The 23,185-nt window shown below is 44.1% G+C and overlaps 2 protein-coding genes across 2 annotated transcripts in view; both read right to left on the bottom strand.

Annotated features, from left to right (window-relative positions):
* Window positions 1–1,111: 1,111 nt before the first annotated feature.
* LOC119023718 (ras association domain-containing protein 10-like) lies at window positions 1,112–5,598 on the bottom strand. Its single transcript, XM_037105824.1, has one exon. The coding sequence runs from the start codon at window positions 5,227–5,229 to the stop codon at window positions 3,790–3,792; it is 1,440 nt and encodes a 479-aa protein (XP_036961719.1). The 5' UTR covers window positions 5,230–5,598; the 3' UTR covers window positions 1,112–3,789.
* Window positions 5,599–9,771: 4,173 nt separating this feature from the next.
* The window catches only part of tead1a (TEA domain family member 1a), a 45,374-nt gene continuing 31,960 nt past the window's right edge, over window positions 9,772–23,185 (bottom strand). Inside the window, exons 7-12 of the mRNA XM_037108101.1 lie at window positions 22,397–22,458; window positions 20,959–21,086; window positions 18,733–18,906; window positions 15,171–15,311; window positions 14,902–15,054; window positions 9,772–14,789 (exon numbers count right to left, since the gene is read on the bottom strand). Of these exons, the coding sequence (XP_036963996.1) occupies window positions 14,676–14,789; window positions 14,902–15,054; window positions 15,171–15,311; window positions 18,733–18,906; window positions 20,959–21,086; window positions 22,397–22,458 (772 nt within the window). The 3' untranslated portion in view covers window positions 9,772–14,675. The remainder of the gene's footprint in view (window positions 14,790–14,901; window positions 15,055–15,170; window positions 15,312–18,732; window positions 18,907–20,958; window positions 21,087–22,396; window positions 22,459–23,185) is intronic.

The raw sequence follows: 23,185 nt of genomic DNA, 5'->3' as shown, positions 1-23,185 counted from the left end.
GCAAAAACAGCATCCTAGACAACTGAAGTAGACGAGGACTTGATTTAAAACATATGTAAAAAAAAAAAAAAAAAGCTATGTAAAAACCCATAACAGAACAGCTTGTACGGTGTTGTTGCTGCTTAGCTAAAAGTGTTAACATAAGCGTTTCAAATCATCTTCAGGCTTCAGTAAGCTTCATGGAGCCATTTCTTTTTTTTTTTTTTTTACATTTCAAGTCCCCATCTACTTCATCTACTTTACCTCTGTAAGACACAGAACCTCACCCAACTTTGTATCAGCATGTCGGTGGTTAGATAACGATCAACTTTACATTTTACCGTAAACTATTCCTTTAAGAATATCTCGTCTAAGCACACTGGAATCACGCTATGAGATGTACTCTTATCTTTACTGTGCCCTAACACAGTGGAGGTGAATGGAGCGCCATATTGACTCTGAATAATCAAAAATATGTTTACAGTTAGCTCTGTAGATCGCCTGAACAGTGTTTCTGCAGAGGAATGTTGTTCTCATTTTAAAAACATTTTAAATATATAGAATGTATTTTACCCCACCACAAACTAGATTCCATTCACTTCTGTTAATTGAAGTGGGTGCAATAATCTCCAAAATCTCCAAAAGTCCATCTGCATGAACTGATGAGGGGTAAGTGGGGGGAAAAAAAAAATCAGTTTGACTGCAATTCGGGTGAATTGGCCCTTTAAGACGGCACCTGAGCAACATGTGAAGGTATGTGTCGCTACATGGTAACCTGAGCTGCACAGCTTTGCCGCGTGTGTTCTGGTGTCTGTTCCATGCTGTCGTAATTAATGCAGGAGCTCATGCAAGAGCAACCCGGGGAACAGCGATTAAACACAACTACGCATGACGAGTGTGACGGGGACAACGGGGGCAGAAGTAACCCTGTACTGAAACACACACACAAACAGCTTTCAAAGTAAAGCACTGTGGCCTAGAGGTATGCAAACGATCTTTCCATCTAAAAACCACAGATCATATGCAAACCTGTGCGTGGAAAAAAAACGCTTCCTCTCGACTGAGGTGCTCACACATTAAAAAGCAGCCACACATGTCAGTCACGCTGAATGAAACCACACAGCAGGCAGAATAGGTTTTGCTGTTTATTTCAACACTAACAGTCATGTGTACTAATGTGCTGACTGGCGTTGCGATGCGGCCGCGGTGCATCTTGCGGTGGCCTCGGAGCTGCCGTCCACAGCCATCGACGTAGACGAAGCAAAGGCTAGACGTCAAGCCCACACTGTCCCTGATCAATGTCATCGATTAGCCCCACGCGGGTGATTTTGGTATTCGGATGCAGCTAACAGCTAACTCCACACGAACAGTATCATCAGTCTCTTCTAGTTGTCACAGGGTTATTAGTTCTCACTGTTTTTACAGTCACCATGTAAGATGTTACATCACAACAGCCTGACAAACATACAGAGTGATTTACTTAAAGATGTCCACGTGGTGTAATCCTGGCAGCTGCTGGTTATTTTCTGTTGCTTGTTGTTTATGTCAGTTCCAGGAAGTACGGCTAATAATGCTTTGCTGTTACTATTTCCAGGATGAAAAAAAAAAAAAAAAACTGAGCCGAGGCTTAAAATAGTTTTCTCTAATGTCACAGTGTTCAGAGCAGCAGGGGCTGGGGGATTTATAAACGGGGTCACTTCTCCCAAAAAGCATCTTGAAGTCCAGTCATACAGGTGTGTGTGCTCACAGATGGACCTGGAAACTTTGTCAAAACCCAGATAGCTGAAGTGTTTCTCAGTAAGTCGGCTAATTCTGTGTCGCATTTATTTACTCAGGAGATGAGAGTACCTGCGTCAAGGAGTCGCTTCAATACGGAAAGCTAAAGGGGCCAAAATACTTGATTACTGATGTGAATTTGGCTTGTTTTTGAACTTCTCAGTGTTGATAATAAAATATTATCTTTCTGTTCCTAGACTGTTTGTATTTGTTATAGAATAACAATGACGGTCAAATAAGATGCTTTTCAGGGAAACAAGCCTCCTGCAATGATCAACACCCAGATTTAAAGGGGCACACCACCAATTTTACACATGAAGTTCACTCATGAGAAGTTCTGCTCGGCCTGTGACACAGCCAGATACTGTCCTCTAATATCTTCTCAATGCTGATGTTTTGGGTCCGACTTGATCTCTCTGTATTTGTTTCGTCGAGAAGTCATCAGTCAGTTAATGTTTCTGCAAACCACTGATGCGTTCACACTACAACATGTAACCGGCCTGCTCACCACATTACATTTCCATAAAACCTCATATCCCGTTCAGGTTACACTATCATGGCCTGTCACGCTGAGAGACCGACAGGGTGATGGTGAAGGTTGCAGGCGAGAATGTTGGCGAGCCAGTGACCACAGTTCCAGACTGTGAGTTCAAACATTTGCAAATGAGAAAACCACTGCGTATTTTTAAGGATAATTTCCAGATTGAGCTTGTGGCAACAAAAACAGTTTGGCGAGGAGTCGAGCATCTCCTGTCATCTGTGGCAATGAAAGCCGGTATTTTAAGCCGAAACATGATCCATCCTAACCCTAACGCAGTTTGAAACATCGATTGAAACGTATCTGTGATTTGCAGAAATGTGCACTGGTGACATTTATTCTGGCAATTGTTTTGTGAAGATACCACACTGAATGGACTTTTTACCTGCTTTAAACTGGTGGTTCTAAACCAGGAGCCCAGGACCCCGTAAAGGTGGTTAAATATAAACTCAGAACAACAAAACAATAATCCTGCCCCATAAAATTATGTGTATTATTTAAGACAGACATTTTTTTTCTTTGCCTCTTTAGGCTTCCATAAATATTAACATTTAACAATCTAAGCCGGTAAAAAAATTAAAAACACTTCTCACTTGCTTGAAATGCTCAGTGTAACATGCGATGAGGGGTTGTTGTTTTGAGAACCACTGCTTCATGTGACCATGAAACAACAAGACAGAAATTCATGGAGGAAAAAAAAAAAAAAAAAAAAAAAAAAAAAAAACAGAGTAATCAAATGTTTCGTGTTTCGATCTGATCGACAGAGTGTGGCAGGTGAGCCAGAGGTGACACCGAGTTAAATAAATAGGACTTGTTTGTGCTTCAAAGACACCGACGCTGAGGACAATATCAAGTGATGTACTCTGCTGAGCGGGCAGGACGGGAATCAGCGCGTCAGCTCCGATTCACAAAGTCTACAGTCTTCATGTTCCCAGATGCTGGACTTCAGGTTTTACTCTGAGGAGGCTGAAGTGAACTGAGCCCACCCTCGCCGCTGCATTCGCTAGACTGAAGAGCCTGCGCGGCATGTCTGCGGCTGACCTAACTGAACTCTACTGTGCGTTACGGTGCACTTGATGGTGACCCTTTAAAAGAAACCTGTTTTATGGCCACCAGGTCTGAGACGACCCTCAGCCTCACCTTTCAGTCAGCGAGAAGTCCTTTGTAAACCGGTGATCACCTTAAGGTTAGTTTCCCACTGACGACTACAGATTATAAGTGTCTTATCGTAATACTCCTCTAGGCTATTTCTCAGAGTAAGTGGTACTTTGTTGACGCTCCTCCTGGAGGTCAAAGGTCAGCTCTGGAGCAGCACACCTCTCTAAGCATGCTCCTAGCTTATTGTGCAACTACATATAGGAATTATTGCTAAAGAATTACAGGTGCATTTTGGGTAGGGAGGAGACATCTCCCAGTATTGCCAACACTGATTCTCTGCCCCTGAGTTTGTGGCTTTGACTTCCGTAAAAGTCCAGCATGCGTCCCGCAGAGTGAGTCTACACCAGGGACTCGCACACAGGCGGGTTGTCAGAGTCCTGGCTGTGCATGGAGCTCAGGCCCGTGTCCGAGTCCTCGTCGTTGGTGTTGCAGGTCTTGGACAGACCCCTGGCCTGCTCCACCCAGCCGCTGCTCTTCTCCGCCGGCTCGGCCTCGGCGCTCCCTGCACCCAGCTCCCCCTGCGCGTCATCAGTCACAGTCGGCGTGGCGTTCACCGGCTCTATCTCCAAGGTCTCCACCTTGGCCAGCAGGTCCAGCAGTTCACTTTCCTTGGTCTCCCAGAGTGCCAGACTCAGGTCCAAGTCCCCCCTAATGGCGTCCAGGTCCGTCTTCAGCCTCAGGCCGATGTACAGGCTGGTGTCCAGCTGCGTTTTGATCCTCTCCTCCTCCAGCACCAGCTCGTTCTCGGACAAGCTTTCCACGTCTGGCTCCGCGTCTGGAGCGGCGGACGCGGCCAGGCACGCGTCCTCCGCCACGCCGTCCGCGTCCCTGGCCGCCTCCGCTCCTCTCTCCTCCCGCCGCCGCTTCATCCAGCGCCGGTTGAGCTCCTCCTGGATCTCCCCGGTGATGCTCTCCACCAGCGCCTCCCGCTCCGTCAGCTCCTCCTGCAGCCGCACCACCTCCTCGCAGCGCCGCGCGTACTCCTCGAACTGGACGAGCGCCTCCGCGGTGCTCCGGGCGTCCTGCCGCTCCGCTTTGCGCTTACAGTCCGAAGAAGCCTCGGGGGAGGAGGAGTCCACCATGTATGTGTCCTGCACATAGTTCACCCCGTGTCTCTTGATGCGGTCGAAGTGCACTTTGGCCTCGTACCGCTCGATCTCCCGGTCCAGCTCCTTGATCCTCTGGATCTGCTGGCGGATGGTGTGGTCCTGGGAGATCACCAGGTGGACCAGCGTCTCCATCTTCTCCACAGAGCCTTTATCTTTACAAACAGTCTGCTCTTTCTTTTTGTTCATCTTATCCAACTTCCTGAAAGCCTTCCTGACGATGCGCCTCTGTTTCTCCTGGGACAGGTTGGCGGCCGCGGCCGCGGCGGTCCAGCAGGTCCTGGCGGTGCCCTTGAGCACCCCGCCCGGTCCGCCGCTCTCCCGGCTCTGGACCACCCGGGCCTCGGCGCTGCGGGGCCCGTTGTTGGGCAGCGAAGCTTCGTTCTTCACCAGGACGAAGCGGACATTCTCCTGCTCGTCCCCCCAGGCGCTCCACAGCCGGAGGATCTTGGTCTTGTTGGGTAAAATCCTCTCGAAGCCTCTCCACTTCTCCACCACGCAGTAGGACTGCGGGGCGCCGGACAGCATCGCGGCGGCGGCGCCCTGCTGCAGGTTCTGGTCATCCAGCAGGACTCGGACCACGTCGGCGCAGGTGGTGCGCTTCGTCAGCCCGGAGACCAGCTTCTCCTCCCGGCAGACCCACACGGAGACCTTCCCCTCCTCCGGCTCCATCTCCGGCTCCGCTCTGAGACGAAAAAGTTTCGACAACGTGTCACTGCGAATCAGCTACTCGGATTTAAAAAAAAAAAAAAAAAAAAAAAGACACTGGTGTAATCTTTGGAGTTGTGACTGGATCTGAAGTTGACTTCAAACTTGATCAGGTCTGAGACACTGAAGCGAAGCACTCATCCAAAAAACACTCTCTCTGCGCTCCCGTCCTGCTCCTCCGCTCCCACTTCAAATCATCTCAAATGTCCGATCACTGAAGAAAATAAATATATGCTTCCAGTCATATTCCCGCAGCGGCCCGGGCTGCCTGCCGGGACCTCATGCCTCTCTGCCCGGAGAGGTGCGTCCTGGTGTCCGGACAGGCTGCTCTGCTCTGCCGAGCTCTGCCCTGCCGTGAGTGTGTGTGTGTGTGTGTGTGTGTGTGTGTGGGACAAAACAGGAGGGTGCTGTAACGGCTGGGACACGCCTCCCCTCTCTCTGTCTCTCTGTCTCTCTCTCTCTCTCTCTCTCTCTGTCTCTCTCTCTCTCTCTCTCTCTCCCTCTCTCTCTCTCTGTCTCTCTGTCTCTGTCTCTCTCTCTCTCTGTCTCTCTCTCTCTCTCTCTCTCTCTCTCTCTCTCTTTGTGACGCGCGCGCACACCTAACACACACACACACACACACACACACACACACACACACACACACACTCTCTCACTTCTCTCACACAGGGAGAGCTGGACCAAGGTGCAGCAGTAGGTCCGTGTCACTTTAAAGGAGCATCATGTAGTTTTGGGGAAGAAATTCAAACTCAGAATTTTAATATTTACAATATAAATGAGGTAATTATACAAACTCAGAAATAGGTATTTTTCCATAACTGATACATGGAGGGAAAATAGATGGCAGGGTCCGCCACATATAAACAAAGTCAAACAGTAGGATATTGTGTTGTCCTTTCAGGTCAGTTTGTTTATTTAGACATGAAAACGAAGAGTCTGTTTATTTAATTTATTTAAGCATAAAAAAAAATCAGTTATGAATAAAACCACCCAGACTTCATACGGCACCTTAAAGTGCATTTTCATGAGAGTACTTATAATATTTTGAATACAGAACTTCCCCTGTAATTCAATGTTTTTAACATTGCTATTTTCAGCACCTGTGTCGATGAGGGCAGTAATGAAGCTAATCATTCACAGCTAACCATGATTTTCATGATTCATCGGATTGGTCTGTGAAAAAAAATCATCACAGTTTCTCTGAGCCCAAACTAACGTCTTCCACTGCTTCTTTTGTCCAGCCAACAGTCCACAACACAAAGTCTCTCCAATTACTGCCATTAATGACAAAGAAAAGCAGCATGTCCTACATTCAACAAGCAAATGTTTGACATTTTTCCTCAAAAAAATGACTGAAACGATCAGCTGGATACCAAAATAGTAGCCGATCGGTTTTGTTTCAATCAATTAATCAATTATTAGAGTAGTTATTGTAAAGAAAAGCAAATGTTTGACATTTCTGCCTGAAAAATGACTAAAACAAATGAATCAGTCCTCCAGTTTGTTGCCGATTAATTTTCTTTCCATCCATTAATCAATCAGTTGACCTGCGGTTGCAGCTCCGCCTGATACTGCTGCTGCCTGGTTGTATATCCCCCCCTCTGTTTGCCTCTTTACAAATTTCACATTGTCATTAGTCTTATTTTCACAGGCCCGGGCACACTTCCTGTTGCTGCGGCTCTGCGCTCTGTGGATATATTCTAGCTTTCTTTCACGATGTCCCACATAAACTAGAAAAAAAAAACAACTAATGAGTCCGGGTTTGCGAGCCAAGAGGAACAACGCAAAAGCTGAAGCTAGAACACCGGTGAAGCTCTTACTCAGCAGTGTTACGCCGCAGTATGCATTGTTATACGGTTTCATCTTCATAATCCCCACGCAGCCCAGCGTCTCAGGATGAGAAAGCTCAGCTCGATCGAGCCAAAGCAAAAGGAAATCCATCTATTACACCCTGCAGCACTCTCATTTAGAGTCTGACCCTGTAATCTGCTCTTTCAACTATTTCAGGCCAGAATATGGAACTCATAAAAGGATTTATCTGCGTTAAGACCGTTTTGGTGTGTGTGAGTGTTGCATTAATGGCGAGCGTTCATCCCACAGCAGCCACCATTAGTCTGGTTGTGGCTCGGAGGGACGCATCAGGCCGCGTTTGTTGGTAAAATAACTGCTTTAAACCATCTGGGGAACGTGAACACACACTGTGCACGTGTGCACGCATCCCGACACGGCATGCGCACACACACACAAACCCCAGAGCGTGCATCACAAACACACGCGGCTCGGATAAAGAGGATTGTCAGTGCTGCGTCTGGCCTGTGAGATAACAGAATGTTGGGTTTTTTTCTTCTTATCTTTGATCTCACTTCCTGTGAGGTCATCGCGTCTGTCTGTCTGTCTGACCGACCAGCAGACTTATTGTTGGGTTGTGAAAAGGTGCTAGCGGTGCACGTGACCACAAAGCCAGTCCCACTAACCCAAACATAGGTGGTGGTGAAAATGGCCTGGGTTCCTAAAAGGCACTGGTCCGTAGATTGTTGTCAGCGAGGCGTTAGGTGAGCCTGGCTCTGTGTCTGCTTGGGTTGACACAGAGAGAAAAGCAGCAGTCGTCTGCACAGAGGTGTGATTCACTCAGGAGCTGGCCGAGAACAGGCTGTGGGAGAAGAATCCAAAACTAAGAAGCAGCTCGTCACAAAGCCAAACATTCAGACAAACTTTCCACGCCGGCCCAGAGATGATTTCTGTGTGTGTGTGTGTGTGTGTGTGTTGAAAACACTCGGTGTTACGCAGAGGTGTGATCCGTCAAGCGCACTGAAGCGTGGTAATAACTCCCTTATCTGAAGAGCGCATGAATATGACTGATTGAGCCTGTTTATGTAAATAAAGGTATGACAGCGACGACAGTTAAATTCATCATGTCATGAACAGAAATATGCAGCTGCGGTGGAGCGTTGGGGTGAATAGTTTGAGTGTAGCCCCCTCTGGTGTCCATCAGGAGAAACACACCTTTGGAGTCACATGGAGCAGCTGAAGTGAGGCTCCTTCACACACCATCAGTCAGTGATGAGCTTGCAGGTTTTTCTTAGTTGCCTTGGTTCAGTCATTAACTGTGATTCTCATAATGTATCTTACAAACTGAATGACCGTATCAGAAATGTGCTTTACTCCTTGTGTAAATCAGTGGTTCAATTCTAAAATTCCCCACTATACACACAAGAGCTTCTATCTCACAACATCTTGAAAGTGTATGTGTGTGTGTGTGTCTCATCACGGATCATGAGCCTTCACTAATACAGTCAATAAAATCTACTTTAACACATGGTATCACTGGTACAGACAGTGTAATATTTAAAAAAAAATATTCTTGGTCTAAAATATGTTATCTTATTTTTTTTCTCCACAACCATCTGCCGACCCCTGCAAATTAACTTGCAGCCTCCTCGGGGGTCTCAGCACCAAGGCTGAGAACTGATGGTGTAAATGCTCACTTGCTAAATATTTGAGCCGACTGTCAGAAGCTTTCAAACAGAAAATGCCCTCTATGTTTGTGTCATGTTCACCCTTAATCTAACTTCTAACTGACAAGACATGGAGAAACATGCCATCATTTTGCAAACAGAGAAGGGGAAGTTTATGTAGGTACCTCAGTTACTGAGCGTGAACCAGGCAGAGAGGAAGGACTGAATGTTTCAGGGGTTAATTACAGTTTTTAATAATGATTAAAAAAAAAGCTCTTCAATACTGCAAATGACTGTCACATAGAGGGAACATACTTCTGTTGCATAGGTGAACACTGTCAGTGAGAAACCTTCATCTTTACACTTGAAACTGAAGGTCCATTTATGGCTGGATGTTGCCCATGGGATGGCTCAGCGTAGATAAGAGAGATTTTGACATGTACAATTTTTATCATATGTAACAAAAAAACACATATTCTCAGGCGAGTTTTCTTTGGCTCACAGGTAGGACCCTGGACATCATTGTTAAAGGACAAGTTCACCCAAAAATGAAAATTCAGTAATTATCCACTCAAACCCATGCCACTGGAGAGTCAGGTGAGGTTTTCGTAATCCACAACACATTTCTGGGGCTTCACAGCAAAACAGCGTTGCAGCATTCTCCTAAACAGCTGAAGCAGATGGGGACTGGTTTTAAAACCTTAAAAAGAAAGAGAACGTGTAGTCCAAATCTCTACTTGCACCTTTTTTAAGCAGACATTTTCCCTGTAGCTGCCAAGCTAAAAGCATTACCACACACTCCATATGAAGTGTGTACATGTGCTCAACTGTGTGGCAGGGGTGTAAATCAATTTGGGATTTTAGGGCCTCCTGGACTTGCATTATGCTGAATGAGCCACAACTCCATCCTCTTCACTTGTTCAGGAGAATGTTGTGACACAGAAGTGACTTCTTATCAGCATGGGGGCAAGCAGCTAATGACTTTTTTTTTTTTTTTTTTGGTGAACTGTTCCTTTAATGGATGCTAATGAGTAAAGACAAAACTCCAGGGCACAGTTTGGAACTGACCATTTATTTAAACTGAATAGCATATGCGTACAAAGTCTCTACAAAGCTAGAAAATATCTAACATACTTTTAGCCATGGGGGGGAGTTACAAAGCAAAGATCAGACCCTGTGCAGTACCAATAGACACACATCACTAGCTTTTGGATTTTCCTAAATGTACTCTCTTCTTCGCAAAATAGGATAAACATTAGAATATCAAAGATATACACAACATCTGTAATAAACGTTATTGTCACCTTTATACAAAGCACCTTATCAAAAAACCCTCAGTGCACGCACAGATGCGCTGCGGGTGCACCGGGGCGAAAAGATTCAAGGCCATTTTGGAATTGATTACAGACAGGCTTTCTGTGCCACACGCGGTTCGGAAAAGAAGATAAATATCAACAGCACGTACGAGACGACATTAACAACACGGACGACGATGATCCAGAAACCTTTTGAGACGACCTTCAGGCAACCTGTATCGACTGCTTTTTTTTGTGTGTGTGTGTGAGCACATTTTCTAGAGGATTATAGCGAGCGGACGTTGAACAGTGGAACCCTACGGTTGACTCAGACATTTGAATAAATCACAGTTTGCAGCGGCCTGCTCGGTCAGCCAACCAAGATGATAAGAGGTGTCCATATTTGACAAAGTTAAATTAAAATACGTATTTAGAGATAAAAACATTTTCATAAAAACACATTTCTAACCCGGGTTCAGAACATGAAACGGTTGTTTTTGACCCTATCTGCTGTATTTGTACAGTGTAGCCCATAAGTTACAGATGTTTCTAGGTTGATAGTCCTGTTCCATTACTCTCTTTTTTTCTTTTTTTTTTTGGCAGAAGCTTGTAAGTTACTCTAGCTCTAGTTACTCTTGTAATAAATCCTTTTCCTCTGTATTTCGTCTGTCTTTGGTAAGCAGGTGGTAGATAATATCCAGACAGAGGGTCATTATTGCAGAATCAGCCCCTCTGCGGCTTCTCACGTACACGTTACATGTTGGTGCTCTGCTGCGAAGGTCCTGCAGACAACACAATGCTGTAGTGTGAGACAAAACTCTGGGAAAGTTTAAGGCGGGTGGGGGGTTTTGACAGGGGGTTTTCCTGACAGAATGATTCACCAGCCAGTTGGAAAGGTTGTGTTTTGTTGGACAGGTGGCTGTAACCCTGAGAGACACCCACGGGAGCGCAAAGGTGGAAGACCGATGGTCCTCCTACAGCTGTCAGATCTGAGTCAGGGGTGAGTCATTACTTGTTAAGACCAAATATGTCACAGCTGGCAACTTCTGACTACAGATGGCTCATTTTCAGGTCTGGTTAAAATAGTACAAGTTGCCCTAAACACAAAGTTAATGACTGGGTAGTCTGGACACCACATAACATCCCAGCTGGAACACAATCCTGTGAGTCTTGGCACAGTCCTAATCAGCACACAGTATTCTTTATTGTTGTTAAGATGTTAGAAAACCTCTGGGCCTCATTTATAAAGACGCACACCATTTTGGAGTTGGACCTTTTCAAGCTACATGATGGACAAACTGAGTCTGGCAGGAATCTTCCCACTACCTCCCACAAGAACTTCTGGGATGCTGCTCCTTGAAGCAGGTTTATCTGGCTTAATATGCTACAACTTGTCAGAAAAAGACCACGCGTTGATGCATTTTGGACCATTTGTTTTATGAAATGCTAGCTGTAAGGTAGCTTACTCTTGAATTATTTTAATTTCTGTTTTGGAGAAATAGTTGAATAGTTGAAATTCCGGAAAACACAACCACAGATTGGCTTTCTTGCCAAGGGTTTGATGAGAAGATCCACACCAATCGTCTTCTGGTACAGTAATTATGGAGCTACAGCTAGCTGCTAGTTAGCTTAGCTTCACAGAAATGCTAAAAGGAACCATTAACTCTCATTTAAAAGGTGCAATAAAGAAGAACTGCCCAGCTGTCCAATTCATACTCAGAACAAACAGGGGGCAGCATTCACCACAGTAAAAGCTAACTGTTGCTAACTGTAGCTGCCGTAAGTGAGATAGCTCTGTTAGCTGTGCAGACTGGGAGCTTGGAGCGCAACACTGATAGCACATGAACTTTGGACAGGGACGAGCCGGGGTTATCTGGTTAGCATGCTAACTTCAGTAGATTTCTCTGGAGCACAACACGTCATGATGTCAAAACTGTGATTTCCTAACATTCTGTTAGGAAGTTGTTAATAGTTGAGTTGAGTTGAGCTTAGTTAGTTTTTTTGAATGTTTTCAACTAAAGTTCTGACATATGTGAGATTTAGCATGTTCATGTTGCTTGTTTAATGTACAGAAAAAAACAAAGCCTTAAAACACTTAGTCTTAGCAGTCTTAAGGCTAAGCTAAAACATGCTAACAGTCTCATTTCCAAGCCTTAGCACACCTACACAAGAGTGGTATCAATCGTATCATCTTACCATGGGCAAGAATGCAGGTGAGTAGATTACCCAAAATGTCAAACTATTTCTTATCTTCCTCATACGGTATGAAAATGTTTCCCATCAGATCTGAATAAAACTCAGGCCCAGATCTTTTAAAAAGATTTTTTCACAACAGGGATATGAAGATACTCAAATTAGTTGCAAGTCCAAGTGGCATTTTAGAAAACAGATACCAGACAAGACCAAGTGCGCAAGCTGTTCAAGCATGAATCTGTCACACATACATGTAATACACAAATGCAGATACATGTAAATGTGAACAAGAATGCGTCTCATTAACATCCTGCAGGACATACAAACAGTGGAAATTCTTCAGGGTGGTTCAGTGCAGCCTGTCTACAAATTACAACAAGAAACAGCCACTCAGTATGGAATTTGATAATTGGCCCTCAGACAACAAAAACTTGAGCATGTGATGCCTAATTAGGCGTTCTTTATAATCACTAAAAATGCCCCTCTATACACCATCCACAACATAAAATCATCAGGACTTACATGAAACAGATCAGAGATGTCTACTGCGGTTCCCAACCAAAGGCACTTCATGCTGCGGAGCATGACACAGACGAACCACCAGTCAACTGCTGCAGTACTCTAAATCATCAGTGTTTTTTTGGTTTATGATTATAAATTACTTTAATTCTGCCATTAAACCATCTAATTTAACGGAACCAGTCCAGGACAGATTAAAGGGTTCTGTGTCCTCGATATTTTTCACATCTTCTGCAGACAGAAACGAGCACTGAGCGAGCTGTCCTGACACGGAGAGCTCTCAAAATGCAAAACAGGCAATTCAGGGCAATTTTCAGTTGAAATATAACATTTCAGGCTTGAACAAATGCGTCAGTATGGACGTGTTAAAGCTCAAGTTAGCTGGTGCAGGAATACTGAACTAAGCTAGGTTTAATTTGCAAAGTGAAACCTGATCAGAGAAATCATGTGTCTGTTCTGACGTTTCCTTCACTCCACGAATGACGTATGCTTTTAAAGACTCACAGTGCTTCCCAATGGACTGACCTCAATATATTTGACATTATAAGTTATAATCCTTAAAATTTCATTTGATCAAACCCTGTTGGCAACAGTCTTTCAATACATTTAAATTCAAAATCTGCTGGTGGCGGGCCCCGCCATTCCCAAGCTGGATTCAAATAGCCTCACACCCAGCATTAATATTTGTAAGTTCAATGTTTACTATCTCCTATGGCTGTGTCACAGCTGTATTAAACTGCTGTTTATGCCAGCTCAGCATTTCTTTAACATGGCTGCTTCACTTTAAAAGCATTCAATTGATGAAATTGGAGTGGCTTTTGTTGTGAAGCAATCCCAGGAAGCATAACGCATTTGTCACCAGGGTTGATGCCAACAAAGATCACAAGACCAGCCTCGACTGAAATCTTAAGGATTATAGCTTCAACATGCAAGATCCATTCAATCTTGATAAAGAGTCATTTGTTGCACAAAAAGGTACCTGAATTGTTCAATTTCACTTATACTTTCTTATTAACATAAATTTTAGATAGTGTCCCTGGAATTAAAATATAGTCTCTATGCTACTATCGATAAACAATTTCCCAAAATTTAGAAGCTATTCTTTTTTTTTTCTTTTTTTTTTAACGAAAACATACAAAAAGGTAAAAATTGGATTTCTTTTCTTTGGGACAAACCTCTTTTTGTTTTGTGCAAGAATACAGCTCACACAACTTGCAGTGGCTATCTGTACAAAACCACCTCTATACTGTACTATACGATAATGCAGTGGTGTCATTTCCTTCTCTGGTTATTGGTGATACACAGGGTCTGACCTCCAGCGTCCGTCAGATAACACACACGCACACTTTTTTGTCACAGGGGGAGAAAAAAAATTGTGAGATTTTTCCTCCTGGGTCGACTTTCCCGGAAACACCAGACAGAAATACCACCTTCATCTCCATCATCGGAGCAGCGAAAATAGAAAATTTACTGGGAGAAGAAGGACGAGACCAATTAGCGGGAGTCAAGATGCCTCCTGGTGATATCAGAGTCAGGATGTTCCCGAGAAAAAAAAAACACCCAGGTCAATTCTCATGTGTTTCTATGGCTGCACTGCCACTGTGCTTCACTCGGCTAATGAGCAATCTGATAGTCAGGTCGGAGTTAATATTTATTTGTTGGGGGAGGATTCTGCAGTGTACGGACTCATATCTGATGTTAATTAAAATGACCCAGTTATTGCTGTGATGTCTTGTGAGCAGCAGTGGAAAGGCAGCCATGTTGTTCCTCACTAGAGTCGAGTCATTTTGGCTGAAAGACACTTTTTCTGTTTTGAGACATTTCCTCTCCGATGTCACCAGTAATAAACAAGCAAAGGCCATATTTGTGTGTGTGTATGTGTGTGTGTGTGTGTGTGTGTGTGTGTGTGTGCTTGTGTGCATGTTGTACAACTGTACAGGTGTATGTGTTATTCCTTGACGAGTCGATAGATGTGATGCTGTGCTCCGTGCTCACTGTTGGACACCTCGAACACACACGCCATACACAGCAAGGTCTCCTGAGTGTCTCTGTTGCTCACAACCTGGACACAAAAGAAGGACAGAAAAATAATAAATCAATAAATATTAAATATGCATATGAATTAAAACACACAATCATTTATGTAGCCACGCGTAACTGACTGCTGTCCTCACCAGCAGGATAGTGAAGTTCTCCAGCACGCTGTTCATCATGTATTTCTCAGGCAGGTGTTTGAGCTTGTGGATGAAGTTGATCATGTATTCACACATCGGAGAGCGGCTGATTCTGTAGACGAAGCGGCCATTTTCGAACCTCGCGTACTCCGTCTGAAAGAAGGGAGAGACGGAAGTCACTCATCACCTGTCACTTTCCATGAGAGGGGACCTTCAGTAGACAGTTTGGCCCCAGAGTGCACCGCGACGCAACATGAACGCGTCCTCACCTCTACTTTCTCGACCACCTGCTTGCCGAAGGAGCAGACCTTGGTGGAGCAGGTGATGGTCATGTTCTCCGAGCTCTCGTATTGGCTGGTGACGCCGTAGAAGGCCGCGGGGTCGTCCTGCATGTTATGATTGAGGTCCGCCTGACAGCCAGCAGGGCAAGAACACCGTTAATGTCAGAACGAATGCCTCTGATCAAAAGCCAACAAGCTAACCCATCTGCACTCTCACAAACATGAGCTCAAACATAAAAAAGGAGAGCTGTCCACTTTCTGTCAGCACAGTTAGCCAACAGTGCCCTCTGCTGGCAGCTCAGCCGCTGAACTGTGGCATCTGCTCACACTGCTCGGTAGCATCCGACACACAACTACAACTGATATCAAACATCATTCACAAGTCAGAAACATAATTAAATTGAATTTGGGCAAATGTGAAAGAGATTATGTGGAATATTAATGTGAATATCAGATAAAGGGACCAAATACTTATAGTCTGCTATTTGCCAACGCAGTGCTGTTTGAGAATAAACTGGTCTGATTTCTTTTTGTGTTATCATTTGCTGCACAGTACAGCTGCCACAATTAACTGATAGTCGATGAATCTGTAATTTATCTGACTAAAGAGTAAGAAAGACAAAAAAACAGTGCACTCCTTCAGTGTGAATCTGTTTCTTTTCTCATGTATAACAGTGAACTAAAAAACTCTGGGTTGTGAACAAAGCAAGACATTTCAGGATGTCATCCCGGGCTACAGGAAACACACATTCACATTTTCCACTATTTAATTTATACACCAAACAATGAATTTATTGATCAGCAATCAAAATAATCTTTGGTTAAAATCACACTGTGAAGCGTCACAGGAAATACAGCTAGAGACCGTCTAAATAACAGATTTAAGTAAACTTGTATCTTTTATTGTAACGGTCTATTTCACTCACACCCTCTGGCTGTCAGACAGTTAGATGTGCACATAGCTCTGATTTAGAGGTGAAAGGATAGCTTTCATTGGAACTGGAAAAGGTCTCCCTATGAAAACTTATCAGAGAGGTCTGTGGATTATCAAAGCACAGATACTGATTCTAGATAAATAGTGTCTCCATATTGTAATTTGACCATCCCGATGTCTGTCCATCTGGGATGAACTTCCCCAAATTTTATCTGCACTTTTTGGCATCTTTAAATACTTCTGAATCTCTGAACTTTAAAAACAAACATTGCTTGGCTGCACAGCGTGAGTTTGGACAGACCGACCGAGTGCTGGACAGCTGCTTGAGAGGAATTATGAAAAATATTTTTATACCGGCAGCAAATTTCTGTTCCCCTTTACGAGCGGCCGAAGCCAAAATCTCAGCGATCTGACCTAAAAAATGGCTGGATTTTAATCCAAACCTCTATTGAGTATATAAATAATGAGACATTATTCTACCTTATATAACTATTGGAAGACACCACAGGGGAAAAAGGAAGAGGGATTCTTGTGTAAGTTTGTGTCAGTGAAGTTGTTTAATCAGAGCAGTGAGAACATGCTGCACCTACATCACACATTGAGAGAAGTCTGGAAGAGTTTGTACTATTTGTAATGAGTTCTGAGGGGAAAGGAGTGTCAGGACTGAAAACATGCACAAACACGAGCACACACACACACATACACACACACAAAAACTAGGATAAGTCACCCACTTGTACTCACACACACGAATATCAAACTGTGCTCTATTAAAGCAGCAGATTATCAGAAACACGCTCCATTGTGGTAGATCAGAGAGCTTTTTAATTAAATTCAGAGGGGAGGCTCCTGTCATGGAAGACACATGCACACACATAGGCGTGCACACGCAACCACACACACACACACACACACACACACACACACACACACACACACACCCCTCTCTTTCTTTGTTTTCAGGCTACAATCACAGCTCATCACTTCTACATTTATTGGTCTGCAGGGTTCGGTGCTCCTGCACGATCCGACTGTCGACAGCCTCACAGCTCCGTTCACATTCATCTTGTTCAGCGCTTTTAATAATTACATTTTGGCGAAAGCACGCCCCCCAAAACGGGTATTCTCCAATCATAGCTTTGCAACCGTAACCACGCACGGCAGGCCTGTCAAGCTTTGAATTTCTCTGCAGGCTGGAGTTGTATGTGGTGCGGTGTGGTGGCTTCTTCTTTTACACTTTCCAAAACTAAAAACTAAGGTAGAATGGATTTTAATAATGGAATTTGTCAGCTGTAGGGACAGTTACTGTCTACAACAGTTACTGTCTACAATAGTGACATAAAGGTGCAATATCTAAGAATTTAACTTTAAAGTGAAACTCTCGCCAAAATGCAACCTAGGCTTTTTGTGAATGTATAAGAGTCAAAAATTCATGTAAAAGCATAATTACATCAAAAGAGGCACTTTTAAGATTTACTGTATTTTCGTTTTTCGGGTCAAACTCATTTTCTCAGTGCTAGAGGCTTTTATGATAGCATCAGAATCGTAGTCAAAAGCTTCTTAGTGTTTAAAACACTAAGGAGGCTCGACACAATTAATTATGCTTTTACACGAAGGTTTGAAAAAAAAAGCCTAGGTTGCATTTTGGCGAGAGTTTCACTTTAAAATATTAAAAACTACAATTATCAACAGGAAGTTGATTTGTTAGTATGGATTCAACAGGTGGTCAGTTCTTACATAGTGCTCCTGTAACCACATGTCCAAAGACAACTAGTGTTTCATGCAGTGTTTGAGGTTAAAGGTTACTTAACATAAAACATTACAATAGCAAATATTATATGTAGAACTTATTACAGTTCCAGCAACCGCAGCAGTCGTTACCTGAGATAGTGTTATGTTCAGTAACGGCACGCTGCAAAGTCCTGAGCCAAAGTCATGAAAGCCTTTTTGCTTGTAACAGTGTAATAATGTAACATGATCTTGCATTTTTTTCTCATTAAACTTGCTCCAATACAAGAACAGTTCCTACATGGATCTCTGACCGGCCTGCTGCTGACTAACTTCTTGCCCGGGACAAGCAGATTTAGTTGTTTAGCATGATGCGGTCACCAATCAAAAACCCATCAAAAGAAATGATTAAATGTGTGTTCCGTTCCGTTGCTATAGTTAGGAGTTGCTAGGAGTCCTTTGGTATAGTGCAGCTTTGAGAAAGAAAAGTAACGTGTCACACACACACGCATGTGTGCGCGCGCACACACACACACAAACAAACACACACACTTAGAGACAGAGCAACCTGTGAGTCAGGAGGTGAGCAGGTGTTCAAACAAAGCGACTGTGCTTTCATCAACCCACCACCTCCATATCCCAGGTGGAAAGACAGAACACACACATGCAAACACGCGCACGCACACACATGCACCTGTAAGTACAGACAAAGGCATGGCACTGGGTGGAAAAATACAGGAAATAGAGCGGGTACATGCTGACCTTGCTCACTGGCTAAGGAAATTACAAAAACAGACTTAAGGACAAAAAGGCCTAGTATGAAATAGTTTCACTACCTAAACTCGAGAGAGAAAAAAAAAAAACAGACAATAGTGTTTGTCTGCTCACCCAGAACTTGATCAGGTAGAAAGCGTTCTGCGGGCCCTTGGCGAACAGCTCCTTGAGGCCGCCTTTCTTCTCTGGGAATTTGTCGTAGATCTGCCTGATGTCCACACACTCCAGCAGGGGGTCGCTGTAGCTCGGGCTGCTCTGGCTGATGTGCACAAACATGTGCTTGTTGTACTGAGGGGAGGGAGACAGCTGAATCAGGCGAGGATGGAGGCAGAGACAGTAAAGACACCCTGACTTAAACAGGAGCTGAACAAAGCCTGACAGAAACAACACAGTGTTTTCTCTGGATTTGTATTCACGGGGGCCCTTTCCTGAAGCATCCTCTGTGCTGTATTTACAATATAGCTATTTGATGAGATATTTCCCAAGTTTCTTAGATCATGACTTTTGGCTCTCCTGAACATCTGTGCTCCTTTCCACGGGACAAGAAACCAAAGCAGTCGAGAGACCACACAAATTAAAGTCGACAACGCTGGATCAGTAAAGGGACTGAGGATCGCTGTTTTATAAGCAATTCCATGTTTTATGTGTATCAAGAGGTCTACTGGCACACGCAGAGGCCCCAAAATAAGAAGGAGATCATTTGCTCATCCTTTTTATTTACAAGTAGCCAAAGAAAAAAATAAAAAAGAAAAGCTAAACCCAAATCACAATCTCAACATCACAGTAATTAACAAATGTATTGTTCATGTTATTAATATCTTTAAATGTGCAATATGTAAGAATTTTTATTTCATATATAATGCTGAAACATTTTTAGAGGTATTGTTCACTGAATGTGAAGAAATAGCAAGTTTGATAAAAAATGATTATGTCAAATAAATCCACAGTACTGTCGGGATATCTACTGAAGTTAGCATCATACCAGCCAGCAGTGAGCTTGAAAACCTCTCTCTCCCAGCAGTATTAGCACACTGCCACAGCTGTAATCACATCATCACGTGATGCTCTGTGGCCCCCCCCAAAAAAGTTTTCCCATAAGCTAACATGGTGAAATAAAATGTATCTAGAATAGCCACATAAATTCTTTTATCCTAATTCAACTTAGCTGGGTGCTAAACCGGTAGTTAGCCGGCTCGGCCTGCAGAAGTGCACATGCTCTATGAGCCCCACAACAGGGAAGATCTTGGTATTTTCATAAGTCGGCCATTTTGGCTTCAAAATGCCACTGAGCAGCTTTCATGGGAATTAACAGGGCTCCGCCTCCATGGCTGTGTCCAGATTTAATGTAATGTTCTTGGGGAACAGTAGCTACCATCATGGATGTATAAACAGAATACAGCTAGCAGCAGTTAGCAGTTACTCTGGTGCTAAGTATCCTGTAGACTCATTCTGAGGCAATGAAAACGTAATGACTCTCAGTTTCAGGTGATTTAACACTCATGAAAACATAATTATGAATATTGTATTAAATTTCTGTCAATAAATCCTACACATGTGATCCTACACACTGGATCTCTGCACTGAAATTAGCTTGTACCACATTATTAGGTTGAATAAAACACTATGGTAATGATGTGTTACTGAATCTGAGCTGTGTAAACCCACTACTCTGTATTCTACCTGATCTTCTTCACATAGATAAAATGGTATGTCATTCAGTGGATTTAAACTAATCATGTGTAAGACAGTGTCGACTAATCACGACTCAGTAGCGGTCAGAAATATATTTTCCCCAAACCGTTCAGCCGTACCGACCCAGGTTATACAGTCGTTTCTGAATTCTCCTTCAACAACTGGTGTGGCCTTTGTCTTTGTCTACCACTGAAGCCAACTAATACATTTTCTAACAGTAAAATGTTTTGACCTATGAGGCCCGCGTTTACGGCGATGTAAAATTATGCAAGAAACGTAACATCTTTTGACAAGAGGGTCTATTTCAAAGTCAACAGCGAGCGGTTCGAGGTTTTTACTGTCTAAACAGAAAGCAACAAGATGAATGCCAGCTGTCTGCGTGCCCGAGGTGGAAAAATGACAGTGTGTCCACAGTGTGGCAGGATGATAGATAGACTGAGCAGACAGAGAGATAGAGCTTTACAAAGGTTATTCATACTAGGATACACACAAAGGGCTTTAACGCTGTTCTCTGCTGTGGGGTTATCTGTCATCTCTGTTTATGGGACAATGGGGAGTGCTTATTGTAGACTGGTGCTCTGTGTGTGTGTGTGTGTGTGTGTGTGTGTGTGTGTGTGTGTGTGTGTGCGCGCGCGCATCTCTACTCACTGCCTCCTGGTCCCTCTGCGTCTCCAGGAAAGATGAAAACTCCACCAGTCGTAGTTTGGTGGTGCCGATGGAGCGACCCTGCCACGCCGGCTCTCTGTGCGTTTGGGCCGCGGTTGGCGGCTCGTAGCCTAGACAAACACACACGGACCGTTTGACCTCGCTTTCTTCCCACAGGCATGCAATTTAACAGGGTTAGCAGTAATGCCAACATCATCCTCAGGTGAAAAAAAAACATGTCAGATTCGTGCCATTACTGCAGTCTCGAGGACAAAGCCCGGCTGAGGTGAGGCCGCAGCCGTGAAGAGCGCTTGGCAAAAGCGGGAGTAAAGGTGCAACAATGGCGAGGACCCGGTGAAATCTCCCGGGTGCTGACTCAAAGCTCATGCACGCCATTAGTGCCACTGTGACAAACAGCTGCCATCACCAGACTGAGAACTGACAACCCCGTGTTGAAAAACGAATTGTGAAATATCAACAATACATGAGAGTCAAATGGCAGGTTGTGTTCTTAAATTCCTGAATAGCAGCCATTGTTGACCAGTGTTAATTCTACGGCTGGTGATTTAAAACGTCCTTGAACGGGGATAAAGCTGCGGTCACGCAGCGGTTGAATGTGGCCTTTGAATGCTGACACACAGTCCTGGTCATTAACTGATTAACAGTCTAAGCAGTCTGTATGTTTACCACATTCAGAATTTGGGCAGACCCTGTCTGCTGCTGAGTTCATATTCCACTCAGAGGGAAAGACAGTTAGCTAAGCCTATTAGCATAAGCACATATTCCCACTAGAATCAGCTAACTAGCTTTCAGATAGATTAGATTTCTGCAGATTTCAACACCTGCTGAGTCATCAGCAGGCACACACTCAGCAGTGAGGCGCTCGCCAATCAGGAGTCCAGGTGTGGTCATGGCGGACAGTCCGACGGAAGCGAGGTCAAATTATAAAGCTCGCTTTTTATCTGTGTCAGCACTTTGACTCTGTGGATGAGTCTGACTGATCAGTCACAGTTTGGATGAATTATTTGCTCTTAGTAATTTTTAAAAAATGTATTTATTTCGAGCGTGAGCATTTAGCTTGTCATAAACACAAATTCTTAAGCTAAAATACTGTGAAAGCACAAAGTGTGACGAGATGTCCAACTCACATGATTCCTTATTCCCTATTTTAATATCAGTTCAACTTGAGTGTTTTTAAGAGTAAATACTGCAAGAAGTTACACAAAGTTATTCAGTAAGAGCGAAGTCCAAAAAGTCAGATCAACACCGCTTTCTCTTTTTGACCTCTTCCCAGGACAAACCTCGGGGTGCGCCAGACACCCGGGTGTCCAGCCTAAGTGAAAAAATCCTCCCCGCGGAGAGCCAGCGGCCTGAATGGCGGGAGATAAGGCCGCCTGTTCACTTCACAGAAAGGAGATAATTGTACCGGGGTCCCACTCACCTGAGATTGTGGTGGTGCCTGCTGTCTGCACAGAGTAGGCTTGCTGGGAAAACGGCTTGATACTGAAAGAAGCGGAGACACAGACGGACAGACATTAACAAGGGTGAAAGAAGAAGATAGGCACAGTATGACCAACCAGTCACACTGCACCTACATTACACAGAGGTGAATTCTGCTCTGTGTCTTGTATGAACATTAGCAGGAGCACAGATGTCAAGAGCATCCTCTGAGTTCAGTTACAGCAACAGCAGCCCCATTATCATCATCATCGTCATCATCATCATCATCACATGACAATGAGCAGGGCTTGATATTGAAGCGCAATGATCCTCCCTAGCCTTGAGAACAAGTGTACGATATGGGAACAACAGGACAGCAGGTTTTAGAAACCAAGTCCGCCAAACTCTGCATATGGCTTTTATTAGAGATGATATAAAATCAGTGTTCGGACAGATGAGAATAGACAACCATCAACCGTGCGAGTCGGCCAAGCTCTGCTGCAAAACAAGAAAGAGAGGAGAGCAGAAGTACAGCTGTGTTCGGCCTTGTTTCCTCTGCTGCTGCTCGTCCTCTGAGACAACACCGCCTTCTTTTGGCTGCACTTTTTGGAAGGTGTCTCTATCTGATGGAGCTGCTTTTCTTGTCTCTCGTTTATCGATCTCCTGATGGTGTGGTCACTTTTGATCTGCCCTGCTTGCGCTTTTGATACAACTGATCCAGTTTCTGCAGAGCATGTTAGCGTCCGTGCCCTGCTCTCTTATACCCCTCTGTCAGAGCTCCAGATTAAAC

This window comes from Acanthopagrus latus, chromosome 8, assembly GCF_904848185.1.
Source record: "Acanthopagrus latus isolate v.2019 chromosome 8, fAcaLat1.1, whole genome shotgun sequence".
NCBI lineage: Eukaryota > Metazoa > Chordata > Actinopteri > Spariformes > Sparidae > Acanthopagrus > Acanthopagrus latus.
Note: the sequence above shows the minus strand (reverse complement) of the source record. Positions and strands in the feature narration are given on the sequence as shown.